The sequence below is a fragment of the Falco punctatus genome (assembly GCF_963210335.1).
Source record: "Falco punctatus genome assembly, chromosome: 5".
NCBI lineage: Eukaryota > Metazoa > Chordata > Aves > Falconiformes > Falconidae > Falco > Falco punctatus.
The window spans coordinates 10,756,754-10,774,168 of record NC_137584.1 but is presented as its reverse complement, the minus strand read 5'-3'; the positions used below and the strand labels follow the sequence as shown (position 1 = coordinate 10,774,168).

Genomic DNA, 17,415 nt, shown 5'->3' with positions numbered 1-17,415 from the left:
CCTGACTTCACTTCTGTGAACTTTGTGTGTGTGTATGTGTAAATATATGGACTACTAAATGCATGCACATACACTGGTTATATTTAGGCATGAACCATGTGAGTATTCAGAATTCTCTCTGGTGACTTCCTTTGCCTCTGGATATGGATGCCTCTTTTAAAGGATTTATTCTAATGAAATTCTAATTTCAAAGTTGCTGACATAAGCCTTAGTCTGCATGTCTTGAGTGAAGGTGGTAACATTCCCTTGGTGAGCAAGCTCCCATTATGCATGGAGTCTGCAGGTATAACTGCTTGAACAAGGACTTGCAAAGAGAGTAATGGGGAGGCACTGAAATTTAGAGTCGTTTGTTGTTTAGATAATTATCAAGTTTTTATTAGGATGCCTAACTGGATTGTTTCCTTTAAAACATACTGCAAACTCTTGACATGAAGTAAAGTCAGGTGAGACCGTCGTTTCTTTGAGTGCATGTAGACCGTTACTATATGGTAGTTTCTGAACTTGATGCTGAGAAAAAAAAATAGCAAATTTCAAAAGTCTGTCCTCCCCAAGGCATACACAAGGAGAGAAAATGTTAACTTTCATTAGAGCAAGCAGGCATTTTGGTTTCTGGTCCATTTCCTTTTAATTTCTCTTTCTGTTGAGATGACCTCATTAAAAGAGGTGAAGGCTGATGGAGGTCTATGGACAGAGCTGCAATCTGTGGTCCCAGCACTGTTTTCTCAGCCATGTGGACTGTGTGTGCCTGGGGAGGGGAGGAGGAGAAGTGTGCAGTGCTGCACTCGGTCGCTGCATGGACCAGTGACCATGCGGGTGGGGGGATGTAGGTCTGCTGGAGCGGTGGGGGAAAAGCCACGGTGATGTGGGCCAGCCCTGCTGCTTCATGGAGGTATCATGCACAGGCCCGGTTTCAAGGCTGTTGTGATCCAAGGGGAGGTTTTTCGTAGTGTAAAGATAAAGTGTGTCTTATGCCTCTGGCAACGCAGGGATGTGTGTGCAAGGGATTTTGGGAAGAAGGATGGCTTCTTCTAAACAACCCAGAAGTTGCAGGGTCCTTTGAGAAGCGTGAACGATTCCAGCCATTTGAAGCAAAGCTGTATGTGGTCCCGTAAGGGAAGGAAGGGCTGTTATTCAGCGGAGCTACGCAAGCCAAAGGGAGGCAGCGAGTGGCTGCTGCACTTCCCTTTGCTTCAGGCTGATCAGGTGTAAGTAGCGCGATGCAGAGCCACAGCCGCTTCTCAGTCCACTGCAGGAAGAATGGTAAAAGGTTGAAAACAAAAACACATTCTTTTGAGAAGCTGCCATTATCCTTTGCCAATATCTTTTAGTTCAGCAGGAGGAGCATTGAAGGAGGTGTTAAGAGCTGCTTACTGAGTTTCAGGCATCCTTGCAGGGCAGGGTGGCTGGGCAGGTTGACTAGGTGCTAAGAACCGTCAGCCTTTCTTGCACATTTGTGTAAATAAGCTGCAATATGTTTTTTCTCTGCTGGAGCCCTAGAGAAAGGGCATCGATCCAACTTGGGAAGCAACTTCAGTCATTACACGAGAGGTGCATATGTGGCCCATGTGTGAGGCGCAGTGTAGCTGTTACTATTACAGGCACAGTGCTTACTCCATGAACAGTAGTCAGATATGTACAGCTTTTTAAGCGGCCCTAATACTGTAAAGTTTACCAGTATGGTAGTCAGTCAGTTGCACCTAGACAAAATAAGTGCTGTGCACTTAAAATTCAAGTGGTGAGAAAAAGAGGACTGAGCATATTTGAAAATGGAGGCTGTGTAGTGAGTAGGGCCCTCAGCTGGTTTAGGGATAATGTTTTTAATATTGTTACAATGGGAACTGGTAATGACCTCTGTAATTACGGCTGCTAATGCTTTCCAGTGCTCTATAGCTGAAAACAAGGATGAACTTTGCCAGAATGTGAACCTGTATGGTCTGAAGCTTTCTGTGGGTACCCGCTGCCTTGAGCCGCCACCTTGTAACATTGCAGCGCTGTCGGTTTAGTTTCTTTGAGAGTGCCTAGTAGCAACAAAATTCAGAATTGAAACACAAAAGGTTGTGTTGGTGCCTGGCATTGCAGTGATGCCTGCTGCCGCCTCTAGGCAGTATTTCCCGATCGAATCAGTGAATATAAACATCTAAAAATTGCCAGGAGCCAGCAGTTATTCTAAATGTCAGGTAGGTGGCATTACCCTGGGGACACTGTGGCCGAGATGGGAGAGGGGAGTGGGAAGGAAGGAGACAGCGGGCGCTGGGATTTTGGTAGGCGCAGGCTCCGGCGCTGTGGGGCAGCGGGGTGGGAGACGGGCCATGCTCACCTCAGAGGCCTGCAAAGGCATGTGAAGAAATGACAGGATTAAACTGTAACAAAAGAGAGGGGAAGTAAAATTTTCTTTATCCTAAGACTTAGTTTTTCAGCTGTACATGAAAGTAGTCCTGAGCTCTTAATAGTATATGATTTTTTTACTTGTAGGTTCCCTTATGTATTTAAATGAGGCCACTCTCCTTCACAACATCAAAGTTCGGTACAATAAGGACAGAATTTACGTAAGTATTACAAGTCATGACAAGGACACTAATGATAGATATAGATGTCTTTTCAGAAAATCAACAATACAATTGTTTCCAGTTCTGTTTTTTCCTGTAACAGAAACTAAACAGAAATGGTAACGTTGGAAGGTTAGGAGGCTTTAGGTTTGGGGGGTTTTCTTGCCTTTTTTTTTTTTTTTTTTTTTTTTGTTTGTTTGTTTTTTAGGTCTGGTTTTGGTGGTTTTTGTCTTCATTATACCTTGTTTGAGATCTGAATCACATTAATTGCATTAACGGTAGCTAATTTTTACCAGGCAGAGCAGTAGATTTTTCTCTACATAACTGTTCATGTGCAACCATAGCACGGTGTTGTAACACAAAGATAGCTTACTTCGCCAGTGGAGTAGCTGTTAACAAAGATGGTTTTCTTTCTTCATTATTTTTGAACGAAGCAAACAGGTGCTGTCTTTGACACTTCCTAGCTCAGATGTCCATCTTAATCTTTTATATTGCTATCAGATTGCCTAATTGTGCTTAATGAATTCTGACTAAATTACATTTTGTCCTTGCCATCTGCCTGGACACTGACAGCTGTGAAATAGAAGAAAGATAAGAGTTTTCTTTCTTACTTTTTTTTTTTCCTAATAGAATGCTGGCTAGTGATAACACAAAACAGTTCTATGCATTTTTTTAAAGTGTTAAGATAATCAACTTTTGTGTTAGCATGCTGTGACAAAATGAATTGGAGGTAAACCCTTTTATGTAAATATAAACATAAAAAGAAATTATAGTTGTCTTTGTTGCAGTTAACTTCACATAGCTATAAATTCTTTATGGCTTAAGATCAGGCACTAGCTTTAAAATAAATAAATAAAAATGCTCATTTGAATGCTGTTCTAGAAAAATAATAATTAAGAAAGAAACAAATCCAAGGAAGTAAAATTCTACATCTGAACTGGTTATGAGGTAGGATAGTATTTAGGTTCATAAAGCCTTTCTTCATTGTAAACAAGTACTACTAATATGTTGTCCTCAGTGGGTGTATTTTCTGGAGGGGAAAAAAATTCAATTTATATTTTAACTATATTTGCCCTGTAACATTAAAATACAGATTGAATCAGTAAATTTTTTTGCTTTTTGTTTAATGCTGGTTAACAGTATTTGTCTTGTTACTAAAAGGAAAACTAATATTAGTACTTGCAGCTCTTGAAATGTTTTCCGTCAGTGAAATAAGTGCTTAAAATAGAAACTAAGAAAATTCATACATTGTGTGTGATCCAGCCTTCTATTAACATATTATAGTAGTGTCCAAATTTCACTTGTCTAAGGATACGCTCAGTAACGACAAACCAAATAAGTTATTCAAGCTGAAGGCTTATCTGATTTTCTTCAGACCTTTTCCTGCGAATTTGCTTTTTTCTGTGATTCAGACATCTGTTCTTCCTCGTATGTAATCTGGCCATTATAGCCAAGCTATGAAAATTTTGTACAGAAATCTTAAAAAACCTTATCTTCAGTTTTCCTTATCCTATGGAAAGGTAAAAAAAAAGGTAAAAAAGTCTTGGTTTAAGATTCTTTGCCTTTTTTTTTTCTCCGTGAGAGAACATTTTCATGCTGTATTTCTCACCGTAGAAACAGCCATAGCTAATTTTCTCTCGGCTGAATGCTTTTATTGCCTGGCTTGAGTGTGTTCCCAGGCAGGATCCTGTCAGTTCTTCCTGCTGAGTTGCTTCCAGTAGATAATGAAAAGTTATCCTCCTTACTGGAGGAGAGTGTGTTATGCTAGCCAGGAGCTTAGTTTATTCACTTCTGTGAAGGAGGTTGTGGTGTCCTATCCTTGATCCAATAACTCGGGCAATAGGAAATTATTTAAAAGGAGATTGGAAGAGAGGTCAAATTCAGGACATACTGCACAGCTCAGTGGTTAGGAAATGCTCCTGAGAGAGTTTCATAGAAGTCCTGAGAAGATAATTAGAGGAACTCTGAAAATATATCCCTTTTTGTATCTGCATTAGCTGGGGAGAATTGTAAATGTAATTGTTAATACTTCGGCTATAGCCTTCAATAGTAATAGAAAATTGATGTTAACCACTTGGTTGGATACTAGCTAATAGTTTGCTCTTAACTGTTTTCTTCACAGACCTATGTAGCCAACATTCTTATTGCAGTGAATCCGTATTTTGATATACCCAAGTTTTACTCTTCAGATACTGTTAAAAAGTACCAGGGGAGATCGCTTGGAACATTGCCACCACATGTTTTTGCTATTGGTATGTATTTAACCTGTATTTGTCTTTTAAAAAACAAACATTAAATACTTTGCAGTAATCTAAAAATTTCCACCTGTAATAGTAATTAAATAATTTTAAAGTATTATAAAATAAAACCACTGATTACTAAAATTGCAAATCTTGTTGTCCTTGATAATCAGTTTGCAGAACTTGGAAATCAGCAACCCTAGCAGCCCTGTTGTGATTATTCTGCACCTCCAGTGTTTTTTGTCTAAGCAGTTTAAATATATTATATAACCATTAAAAAAAAAGAAAAAGAAATTCAGAATTTACAAGTGAAGAATAACATAATTATGATTGGCACTGTCTTTCAGTGCAGTCATTTCCTTTGCCTTTTTTTATGTTGCCAGAGGACATGCACTGTTTCTTTTTATGTGCTTGTGTTACAGGCAGAAAGTGTATTTAAATGTTATTAATGTGATAAACCTGATTTCTGTCACTTTTTTTAAGAAAAAAAATATTGGAGTTTCCAAAACAAATCAGCATTTGACTTGTTAAAGGACTTCTCACAATGCTGCATTTTTGTTTTGTAATCAAAAGTATAAATAGCTGGGGTTTTAGTACCTGTTGCAAACAAGAAACCTACGTTTTTCCAGGTTTCCTTGTCTCAGATGTTACTTGTTATGAAGCACAACTGAAATTTTCCCTTTAAAAAATGTATTAAACTAAGATCAGTTACTGTTTTGTGATTACATTTAATTAAAGAGATTTAGTTCAGGTTGGTGGTTTTTGTTTTATTTTGTCCTGGATATAATTGAGTAGGATTTTATTTTTGAAGACTAAGCTCTTACATATCCATGTTGGGGAGTGAGCAGCTATCATATAAATTAAAAGGAAACAGACTTTAATAAATTGTAATGCACTTAATTGTGAATATTTACCTTTCATTCCTGAAAATTTTAATTAATGTTCTTACATTTTAATATGTGCATTGTAGCTTAACTTTATGCTTGCAGTTCTCATGAATATTAATTCTTGTCATGTTTAACGTATTCTTTTTAAGCTGATAAAGCATTCCGTGACATGAAAGTGCTCAAGATGAGTCAGTCCATCATAGTCTCTGGAGAATCGGGAGCTGGCAAGACAGAAAACACTAAATTTGTTTTGAGGTTTGTGCTTTTGGACCAAAGTTATTCTGTGAATTGCTTGTGCTGATGCATTTAGTTGACATACAGATGGAGCAAATTACAAGGTAGTTGGTAGGTTTGAGAGACAATTCATTAAGATACATACGTGCTTCTATGTGCACTTTAATATAAGAAATTCATTGGGTTAAACTTAAGTGCTGATGATGATACAGGGAGATGGCTACATACTCACAAAAACCTTAACTCAGTTGCAGTGACACTGTGTAGTTATGGTTTATGATGCAGTCATTTTGGTATCGCACATCTGGTATTGTGGTAGATAAAAACGTAACTAGGCATTTTAACTGTATCCTGCAAGACACTGTAGGTTTTGCCATAAATGTACATTTCCGTTTTCCCTATCTTCAGTGTTTTTATTTTGCTTGAGTATCCAAGGTTTTTAACTCTTGATTTTAGATGACTGCAGGGATTCTGTAATATACTTTATCCTGGTTTACTGAATAAGATTGAATAATGGGATTTATTTATTTATTGATGTTCATGTATGACCAATACTAACTCAAGCATATTAAACCACATGGAGGCCATATTGCTGATATATATCAGCCTTGCTTCCTCTTCTATGATTTTTAATGTTTTTGACCATATTTGCATTATACTTTAATGGCTTTATGTCACTTTGCAACACTAACTGGAGAACACTGCTCCATTAAGGTGGCCTAATTATCCAGGGAAGCACAGTGCAGGCAGTGTGAATATGCTCCCTTCCTCACCTTGCCCTCGTTTCCCTGTATAAATCTTCAGTTCCCTTTTCCCTGACATCATGTGTTCTCTAGTATTTATGTACAGTACCAGTATTATCTCTTGAAGAATTGTCGTGACTGTCTGTCCTTCATACTGCTCTTCTCTGCCCCTGTGCAGCCTTTAGGAGATAGCTCTTAAGAATTACTGCAAGGTGCCGGTAATGATTTTACAGGAGTTGGTCCTGCTAAGAGTAAAAAAAGACAGCAGGCACTGGGAGGATAACTTCTGAGGAGTGCTCTCAAAGGAGGTTATTCTTCTGCTTCTCAGCAAGGGAAGTTCTGATTACACAGCAGGCAAATACCATTGCTGTTCCTCTCCCCACAACCCACCCCCATAGAGTCAGCGTATAAAACATTATTGACTTTTAAAAGCAGGAGGGTGTTTTCCTTGTGTGGTGAGAAAGCAAGAGGTACATCCCTGTTAGTGCTCCTAAAGGGTTGTTTTTGTTTTGTTTTGGAAGGCCCCATTTTCAAGAACTGTTTTTAGTTTGTTCCAGATTTACTTGTAAATTTCCGTATCGTGTGCACAGGAAAAAAATATATTAAAAAAGCTGCAACTTTGGAGCAAGTATGTTGAGTATTTATTTTCAAATTCTTTCTTCAGTTGCTAAATTGAATCTTACCTTAATTATGCACCTGCAATTTCCTATTTCACCATCTCCATGTGGAATTTTTATTAACACTAATAGTTATGAATCCAAAAAATGTAAGCATGGAAACAGTCTTTAAGTCAGGAAATACACATGAAGCCTTATGCATTTACTATGATTATTAATAAATAGATAGTACAGTAATGGTTTCATTATACTGATAAAAAAGTGTAATTTCCCTATGCGTGTCTGAAAGAAATTTCTAATGTCTTGAAGTATTGAAAAAAAATTGAAAGTCTGCAAGAATACCTTTGTTTTAACAAAAAGGAAAAGTCCAGCTGCATTTATTTTAAAAGATACAGGTATTTGGAACTTAAAATCAACATGCTTTCGCGTTAGTAAATGGTTAGGAAGTATGATGCAGAGCCATGCTAAACCCTGTTGAATTGTGGTAACCTGTCTCATGAAAATAATGATATTTTTGTCTTGCTTTACAGGTATTTGACAGAATCCTATGGTACTGGCCAAGATATTGATGACAGAATTGTAGAAGGTATTGAATTTTCTTCCATTGAATTAAAGGTTCCAATGTTTTAATTTTTTTTTCAAATTTGAAGTGTCAATCAACAGCAACTAAATAAAAGCTAGCATGGAAATACTATCAGATTTCCTAGGGAATAATTTACTGGTTGTTTACCTTGATCCTGAATTCTGAAAACGTATTTTTATATTTGTGATTCACTTTATTTAGCATAGTGTCATGCAGTCCTTGATCTAGAAAATGTTTAAGTGTGTGTTTGAGTTGAACTTCACACACATGTGTACCCAAGATTGGATTTTAAGCTGCCTGAAAACTGTAAGGACAAGATTGTGTTATCATTACTATCTGTTAGTACCAGGAAAGAATAATTCCTCCTCCTCACCATAAAGTTCTCAAATGGTCTCAAAAAGTCAGATAAAGCAGGGAAGTTCTTTTAAATTATTATTCTGAGTAATTTTTCTCTTACTACTTTTTTGTCAGAAAGCACATAATTTGAACTAATACTTTCATTGTGTCTGTCTTTATAATAGACTCTCAAACAAGGTCAGAAGAGCCTGATTATCATCCAGTTGGGCCTCTTGAACGTTGCGTGCACTTCCTAATTGAACAGAAAATAACTTTTTGTGAAAGTAGACATATCTCAAAAACAAAGAACTCTCAGCCAATCTAATAATGCCTCATACATCAGTTTTAGTCTTCTATAGCATGTAGTAGACTTACTTTGGAATTTTGTTACTCTCTGTCTTAAACCAAAAATTTTTCCTTTTGCTTTAAATTTTTTTCCTTTCAAATTCAAGCCACTGGATTATACAAAAGTACTGCAGGCTTTAATCTCTTGTTGCTGTAGGTTTGCTTAAACCAATTCCTTAGTGAAATCCACTGTGTGCTAAAGGAACTCATGAAGTGGCCAAGTGTTGGATAATGCCTGATGCTGTATGCCATAAAATTAATTGGTACTTGTAGGTATTCTTAGAAGAGTTTGTTTTGTTTAGTCTAAAACAGCACCTGATGCATGAGTTTTGAAGGTTTTTAGGCACGATTTTAACAAGCATGCTTACAGCATATGTGTTGCTAGAGGAACATTTAACCTATCCAGAAGATCTCTTACAATTTGTTCTTATTCATAAACTTTTCTTTGGAATTCTTAATATAATGTAAAATAACCAAATAGTTAACCTAAAAACTCTTAAGAAGTCAATTTTTGAAAGTCACGTTTGCACTTTCATAAGATTAAGATTTAATTTTCATTAAATAAATGAAAATCTCACCAAAACAAAAAAATGAATGCTGCTAAATGATGCATTATCATCCATACTTTATCCAACCATTGTAGTTTCTCTTTCATTCTTTATTTTTTGTAGGAGCAGATTTGTTGATGGTTGTTGGTGGAGTTTTGAATTTGAGTTTCTGCTCACTTAGTTTCCAGTGCATATTTTTGGCTAGAAGCCTTAAAAAAATCTTGCAGATATTTTCAGTGGTTTATTGTTAGTGTGATTCAGTAAATAGGTTTTCTCTGATCTTCAGAGCTGGTAAAATGCAGTCTTTCAGAGGCCTTGTGTTTCATAACTACTATGCATTTTCAAACTGCATGATGTTCGTGTGTGTATATGTATATATGCATATTACATTGCTGCCACTCTTTCTGTATGGGCTTTAAGGTGCTTGAAAATAGCAGCCAGTAAAAAACTTAATCGACCTAATTATAATTTTAAAGGGCATTTTTAAGTTGTTTTTGAAATCAACACACTCTTCTAATACTTTTTTTTTTGTTTAATTCCCTAATCAATCTAACATGTTGTGTACATGACATTTAAGTGGCATTTTTGTCAGTGGGATAAATGGGTAGTTCAGATTTTATGAATAACAACTCATTGGGAAGTGTCAAATTGTGTGTTGTGTCATATAGTTTATGTATCAGTTATTTATCTACTTGCTGTAGAAGAACATCACTGAATAATTTTTGGTGTTTCGCTTCAAATACTTTGCAGTGTTATGTGATATTTAAGTACTTCATTGTAAATTCCACCACAGTATATCCGGTACAATTTGCAATATTGATTATTCCTAATGGGTAATACTTTTCCTTTAATTTTCAAACTTTATTCCCAGTAAGTACACTGAATAGTTACCATGTTTTGTTCTCTCTTTCTTTTTGGTAGTTTATTGATCCAGTATTAACACTTCCAAAATGTTAATTTCAATCTTTTAAACAGCAAATCCCCTATTGGAAGCTTTTGGAAATGCAAAGACTGTTCGCAACAACAACAGCAGTCGTTTTGGAAAATTTGTTGAAATTCATTTCAATGAAAAGGTACTAGAATTTTGTTACAGGTAACCAGTAATGATTTTTTGCCATAAAATGGAAATGTTAGACTAACAGCAGGCTGAAGAGACTTATTAATCTTGCACCAAATAGCTACTGTCCTACTTTACAGATTTGATTTGTATTCTGTCATCTTGAAAGGAAAACCAAAGCGACGCAGTACTGTGTTACTACTGGAAAACAGCAGGCTAAGTCAGTAGGAGGCAGTTGCTTCCATCCACAAAAGAATAAAAATGGTTCCCTTCATTGCAAAAAGGCATATATATCTGAAGAATAACTTACTTGCTCTTAAGTGTTTAAGCATTCCTTTAATATACAAATAAGTGTGAGTTGCATATTGGATATAAACAGATACAAATGTATTTTAATGCTTTAATACTTCAATTATTGATGGTTTTATGTATTTATAGGAAATCTATGGACCTCAGATTAGTATTATGCATGTGACACAAGTAATGGAACTGGCTTTTGTCAGCTTTTGTGTAGCGTATGGTTTCCTTTGCATGTAGTTCTGTTTGGATAGCATATGTATAACACATTCCATTATTAAGGATGACTGTATGTCTGTCTAGCATGTTCAAGTCACAGGCTTTTGTTGATGATCCCTGTAGAGATTACGTACGTGCCTCCTCATCTTTCTGACTGAGGACATAAAGAAACAAATAGCTGCAGTTCCTTCCTGCAGAGTTTAAGCTCATCATCTGCTCTTGAGCTTGTGGTCTTTTCCGAACCTTTCATCACTTGGTTTTGTAACTAAACTTCAGATCTTTGGTTAATATTTTAGACACTAAATAACTATGTTCCTGTAAGAGCAGAAGGACTTTATCTGTTGGTCCAGTACATGTTAATAAATTTATGGAAAGGACCCAAATTTCTACTTGGAATGATGCATTCGTGACCTGTCAACACTTAAGTGTGTTTCATGTTAATTGCTTTGGTTGAAGCAAATAGCGCTCAGAGTATCTTCAGAAACTGCTTAAAAGCCTGTTTTAGCTTACCAGTGCAAGATTGGCCTGTTTACTTGAGTCCCCTTTTTACAAGACTTCATAATTCACAAGACTTCATTTTGTGGTGACCTTATCAGTTCTGGTTTCTCAAAGCAGTGTGAGTACAGACTGGGGCCTCTTGAATGAGTGAATGGCTGCATAACCGTGGTCAAACTTGTCAGTCAGCAAGTTCTTCTTAGTTGCTGTAATGGCCATATGCTCAGGAATTTCCTTGCTGTTAAGATTTGTCTAGGCATAGGGAATTTCATTATAGGCCAGATAATAAATGGCTTTTGAAATCTGTGTCAGACTTCTGTCTCGGAAAAGAAGTGCAAGTGTTTGAAATAAAATGTTTGCTCATAGTGAGTCTGCCTAGGATGTTGTCCAAGTATGTGTTCTGTCATGTAACCCTTCCTCTACTTTGCAAGAGTCTCGGTGAAATGTAACTAGAGGATGGCACTTACTGCCATCCAAAAGTATAAGGGTGGCTGTAGCAATGCTTTTTGCAGGAACTACTGGAATTATACAAAGGATTCTGCTTGTTGGGGTAAAGCACACCCTTTTAAGAGGAATGTATGTATATGCAATACAGGAGCTGGGGGGAGAAGTTAGTAAATGGTTTCTTTTCTAAGCTTAATATTAAAATATACCTACACCTAATACATCTTTGAAGCAGTGTCCACTGAATTACATGTTGTTAGACAAATGCAAATTGAAAACTGCTGAATCTTAAACAATCAAAAAAGTACTCGGTTAATCAGAAAAATATTTCTTCCTCCTAGAACTTGGTGGTTGGTGGATTTGTATCACATTATCTGCTGGAGAAATCTAGGATCTGTGTGCAAGGCAAAGAAGAGAGGAATTATCATATCTTTTACAGGCTTTGTGCTGGTGCTCCAGAAGACATTAGGGAAAAACTACATCTAAGCTCTCCTGACAACTTTAGGGTGAGTATCAGAGTCACTGCTGATAAAGTTTCTCATGTTGCTATACATGGATTTTTCATACAGATATTATTAAAATTGCTGTTCACTAGCTTTGACAGACATTCTTGTTACAAGAATCAGAATATTTTTTTTTTTTGTTAAATCTGTTTGATCCTGAAATAAAGCCGCCTGCCATTCTTCCTTATTGGAAGATTTCCTATGTGTTTTCTCTGTGTCTTAAAACTGAGGAATCTTTGCTTTCCAGAGATGAACTTTTGCATACCCAGCTGCTAGTAATGTTGATACGGGTTCTTCTAGAGTTGCAAAGTGTGAATTTCTTGATTGTGACCTAACTGTTCTGTGGGTAACCCATCTTTTAAGTCCTGAAAACTTAGTCCAACCATGCCTTTAGGAAGATGTAGTTGTCCCACAGTTCTCTCTCAAATAATTTTTTCCTCATACTTCCTACCAAATATCAGACACGGTAAAAAGGTTGTTGCTTCTCTGTTCCGGTCCATGTGCTTTCACATCACCTGTCTTTTCTACTCTGTTGCACCTTGTTCCTATAATACTGTACACTCTAGGTTGTCATTTGTATTGTTCCAGTCTCTCCCATTCCTGTCGTCATATGTCTGTGTCATTCTTGGTCACTCCAGGTTACGTGATAAGACTCACTAGTCCCTTTCAGCTGAAAGCTTACCCTTTTGTCTCCAATTGACCCAAAGCCCATGTTCAGCTCTTTCTGCCAAGATTACTTATATTCATTAAGCATGATCCTCCCTCTTAGGTTTTTCTTCACCTAATGTAGTCCTTCCTGAGGACCACTTACTATTTCTGAGTTTTGGCTGTCTTTCCACAACCTGTTACTGGTCCAGTCACTCAAATAATGGAGAAGTTAATAAAATACAAATAAAATCAGTGCTGAATGTAATACTCCTAACTATACCTAAATGAAAGTGAACTTCAAGTAAACACCAGGGAAATAAGACTTGAATTGTTGTGCATACTCCTTTAAAAATGTTAGGTGAATGTTCAGTGCAGGGAAAAAGCAGAGTCGAATCTTAGGAGTTCTTAGGAAAGGAAGGGAGAAAAAATAGTGAGTTGTGCTGCCAATGTACATCCATATTTGTAAATTGCATACACAGTTTTGTCACCCCATCTCAGAAAGGAACAGTAAAATCTTTGGGTGAAGCAGAGGTCATGGTTGAAAATAGCCTTTTGGATAGTATGGTCCCTTTCATTCAATCCAGCGTGCCTGTTCTTACCACTTCTGATTTGTTTACTGTCTTCCCTTCTCCCTATGCTTTATTCTTACGTGACATATGTGGTTTCTCCTGATTAACCCTGATTCTCTGTTATGTTTCTAGTAGCAAACTTGCAAACAGGCAGACTTTTTGTCCCACCACTAAGTTATTGCATTTTTGTTACCCTTTTTTTTTTTTTAACTACTTCAGTTTAACTTTTAACTTTTTCCTCGAGCGTTCCTTCTTTCTCCTCCCCTACTCTGTTTAGTTTTCATTGAATTGGTTTTCAGAAATGATTGACAAACAACATGGTGATTCCTTTTGCTTTCTTTCCCTTCTTGGCAGTCAAAATTTTTTCTCTATTTTTTTTTCTATTTGTCTGAGTGACTCCAGCCCCCACTGCCCTTATTTTTAAAGTCTCTTTTAATTTCTCAATGTGTTACATCTCAATTATTGCAGTATTTTCTTTCCTCGAGAAAAGAATATTATTGAACTCTTATCCTACCAGTGCAGCTTTGCTGGTACAGCTGTTTCTTGTTGTTTTCCTGATTGTCCCTTCTCTTTCTCTTCAAAGCAAGCTTCTACCATCCCTTTCAGGGTCCTTCTACAGCCTATTCACATCTTATACTGTCATCACCAATTTTACTAGTAAAGTGAAGACTCTTGCCTTCAATCACTCATTCCTGCTATTTAATTACTTATAAATATATTGTTACATTTTTTTTTAGTTTTGTTTTTCTTTTTGTTTTGACAATCACATTTGAACTGTAAGTATCTACAAATATCGCCATGTGCTTTGTTGAGTTGCATTGAAAAGAAAAATATTTGCAAATCAAATCCTACTGGTAAATACTGGTCAGTTGTTTGCTTGTGTTCTGTCATTTGTCTGCATCTCTCACTGTTTCTTGGCTTATGCTTGGCTTGGAACCTCATGGAAGCAGAATTTTCTGTATTTCTAAAATACACAGAACTACAGTTACATCTGGTCCACGTCATACATCTGTACTGTGGTATCTAGATGATCTTGCTCCGTAAAAGCCCTGGCAGTATTTTAGGACAAGTTTTCTTACTTCCTCAAAGGCATTCTTAGGGGCCTTATATATATATATTTCACCAAATACTTGGTTTGTATCTTCTTATAGGTCATCTATTTGTACTTAGTTGTGTGATGGAAACTTGATCTGATGCTTATTAAGAAAGAACTACTTCTGTTCTCTAGAAGGAATTTTTTTTTTAAACACTCAACAATACTTAAAAAACTCCCACACCATTTATTTTCATGTAATATGGACCTAGTTTTCAAAACTTTCTTCTTTACTGTGCAGTTATTCTATGCAATAGTCTCTTGTATGTTTTAAAGCTAAAATCTTGAACAAAATTTTGAATACATGTATTTTTATTGTGCAGCCACTTTTCCATTAAAAATTATTTCTTGTCATTAATAGACTTTTAATTTTGGAGCTGAATATGCTGTGTGCCCACTCTTGGGGATTTTTTTAATCAAAACCTCTGCTAATGAGGGTAGATTTCATGGTCAGAATTATAACCTGCTTAAAATCAGGTTGGTGCAGTACAGTACTGAACAGCTGGAGTACCTTTACAGAAGGCACTCACTTGCCTGTTTAATTTATAAAGAGTTTACAGTCACACCAGCCTTACCACACTGTGACATAACTTGACTTCTACTAAGTTTGCAGCAGGTACTTTCATTTCCATTAAGAATATTTATTGCTTTACTACCCTGTTAGTATTTGAATCCTGAGTTCCTTGCTGCGTGTGAAAGGTCTACTCTGTGTGTTAAGTTTTAACAGTTCTTTTCCTTTCTGAAGATGAAGTAGATTATGTATAAAGAAAAAACCCCAACAAATACCTTAGAATAATTTTCATCTTTGTATGTACGTAAATTAAAAGAAATGTACTTGAAGTTTATTAGTTGTATTGCACTAAATTTTCATGTATTATCACTTTATAGGAGATTTTTAGGAACAAAAGTTGTAAAAGGTTAATGTTCTTCCTAAATCCATATTATTTTTGTCAAGATTTTTTTTTCTGTGTTATTCATTCAGGTTTTATTATAAAAAGGTTCTGAATAATCACACTTTTTTACCACGTTTTGTTGACTGTGTGTCTGTCTGGTTCAAATTTCAAGGAAAATACTGTCTTTTAAGCTTCTAATAATAGATGGTGATATTATATGAGGCAAGGTCTGGTGATTGATCAGTGTTTTGATATTACTGCTAATTTTTTGACAAGAACAAATAATACTCTTAAATCAATTATTTAGAAAAACCCACCCCTAAATTCACAGTTTTGCATTGGCTCTGTTGTGCCACTTGTCACGTGCCTTTTAGCCTAATCAAGTCAAAGTCCAAATTAGGGCCAGCTTGGATTCTAAGACTCAGACATGTTTTGCTCCATGCCTGGTTTCTCTTAACTACACTCACTTGAAAATAGGACCATCTCAAATCTAAGGCAATTCTCATTTTTCACAGAAGTGAAACAGTACTAAAAGACAAAGAGTAACTTAATGCGCCCCTGCCCTTTGACTTAAGTGATCCCTTGGAGTCTTCTCCCCGTGCCTTTGGCCATCTTGGCATAGGCGCGCAGTTGCTCTAGGCATGGGATCCAAGACAACGGCACTGGCTGCACCCGCCTGACCTGTTGTCTGGATTTCAGCAGCACTGATGGGGGTTACCGCTCTGTTAGTTCATCCTTCCCCTGCAGTTCCCCTGGGGAAGCGTGAATTTGCTTGGCAAAGGAGTTTGAACAGTTGCAGGTTTCTTACACACTCCTACTCTGAGCACACCCACATAAAAACATGCAGTCGTGGATGCTCATGTTTTAAGTTTTGAGAAATTCAAAGTCAGTGCAAACGTTGTAGGTCTAAGTGCCTTGGGCTGTACCACATAGCTTTGAAAGTAAAGCTGCACGGTAAATCTGTACCTGGAGTATAGCTGATGGAGATGAGAACCTGAATTTTTTTCAGATCTTAATTTCCGTAAGGCAAATCAGATTGCCTTATGTTTGGGTCACTGGTGTTATAATGGGGTGTTGCACTTCAGAGTTTAAAAACCCAAAATCTAGTGGTATTTGTACGTTATATATGATAGCCTCAAGTTCTGTATTTCTCTGCTTTTAAAAATACAATTTCTCCTAGACTTAGTATGTAAATTTATTTGAGTTTTTAGCTTTTGAATGAAAGAAATTATCTTGTGATTAAATGTCTCATACATAGGTTATTATTGAATACCGTGCTGGTTCACATTCTCAGCCTGTCACATCAATTTCCACACTCCCTTCTTGAAAAGTATGACCTTTTTCACTTTCCAGCCCCAGTTGCTGGGGTTGTGTTACTAATACTGTAATACAGGGATATATTGTGTTTAAAATGTGCTGTGCATTGCATTCTTACTGGCTGATAGAGAAGACTCTTCAATATTTTGTTACACTGTTCAAAGTTAGCTTGCTGTTTGTCTTGTCACTTTTAATAGCAAATTTGTCATCGGGTTTTCTTCTGTTGTTAAAAATGCTTTGAAGAGTATTTTATTTTTTAGAATTTTGTATATAAATTTTGATCAAAGTGTAGAATTATCTGTGTTCACCTAGTTGAAAACATCTTCTTTGTTCATGGGCTAGAGCGAAGAATCAGTTCACTTCCTTTAGACAAAGGGCTCTGTCCAAGCTTTTTGGACAGAGTTCTTATTTTCAGCTAAACAAATCAGGAAGAAGAAGCTGGCAATCCCATTTTGCTGGAAGTGTCAGTCATTATCTGAAAGCCTGGTCTATTCCTTTTACCATACAACACGAGATGGATATCAGAAGCCAGATTCTGTCTTGGGCTTCTGCTTGTACCATGTTTATAAGCTTTTAATACTCTTCAAGCTTTTTAATACACTATGTGTCTTATTAGCTGTAGAAATATTTCGCTGGTGAGGAAAAAAGAGTAAAGTTCAGTATTATGCATAGGACAGAAAACTTATTTTCTTGATTCCTAATTATGATTGTCTTTTTTGTAATTCCAAACTCCATTAGTAAGTTTAGGAGAGTCAAACATTAAGAAAACTTCATGGAACTTAACAAAATGAATATCCCACT

The 17,415-nt window shown here is 36.5% G+C and overlaps 1 protein-coding gene across 3 annotated transcripts in view; it reads left to right on the top strand.

Moving 5' to 3' along the window:
- MYO6 (myosin VI) overlaps positions 1 to 17,415 on the top strand; it is a 117,989-nt gene that overhangs the window by 40,935 nt on the left and 59,639 nt on the right. For all 3 annotated transcript variants that reach the window (XM_080388160.1, XM_080388161.1, XM_080388162.1), the window contains exons 4-9: positions 2,473 to 2,546; positions 4,669 to 4,798; positions 5,823 to 5,928; positions 7,798 to 7,853; positions 10,055 to 10,152; positions 11,933 to 12,097. In XM_080388160.1, coding sequence (XP_080244286.1) covers positions 2,473 to 2,546; positions 4,669 to 4,798; positions 5,823 to 5,928; positions 7,798 to 7,853; positions 10,055 to 10,152; positions 11,933 to 12,097 — 629 coding nt within the window. The remainder of the gene's footprint in view (positions 1 to 2,472; positions 2,547 to 4,668; positions 4,799 to 5,822; positions 5,929 to 7,797; positions 7,854 to 10,054; positions 10,153 to 11,932; positions 12,098 to 17,415) is intronic.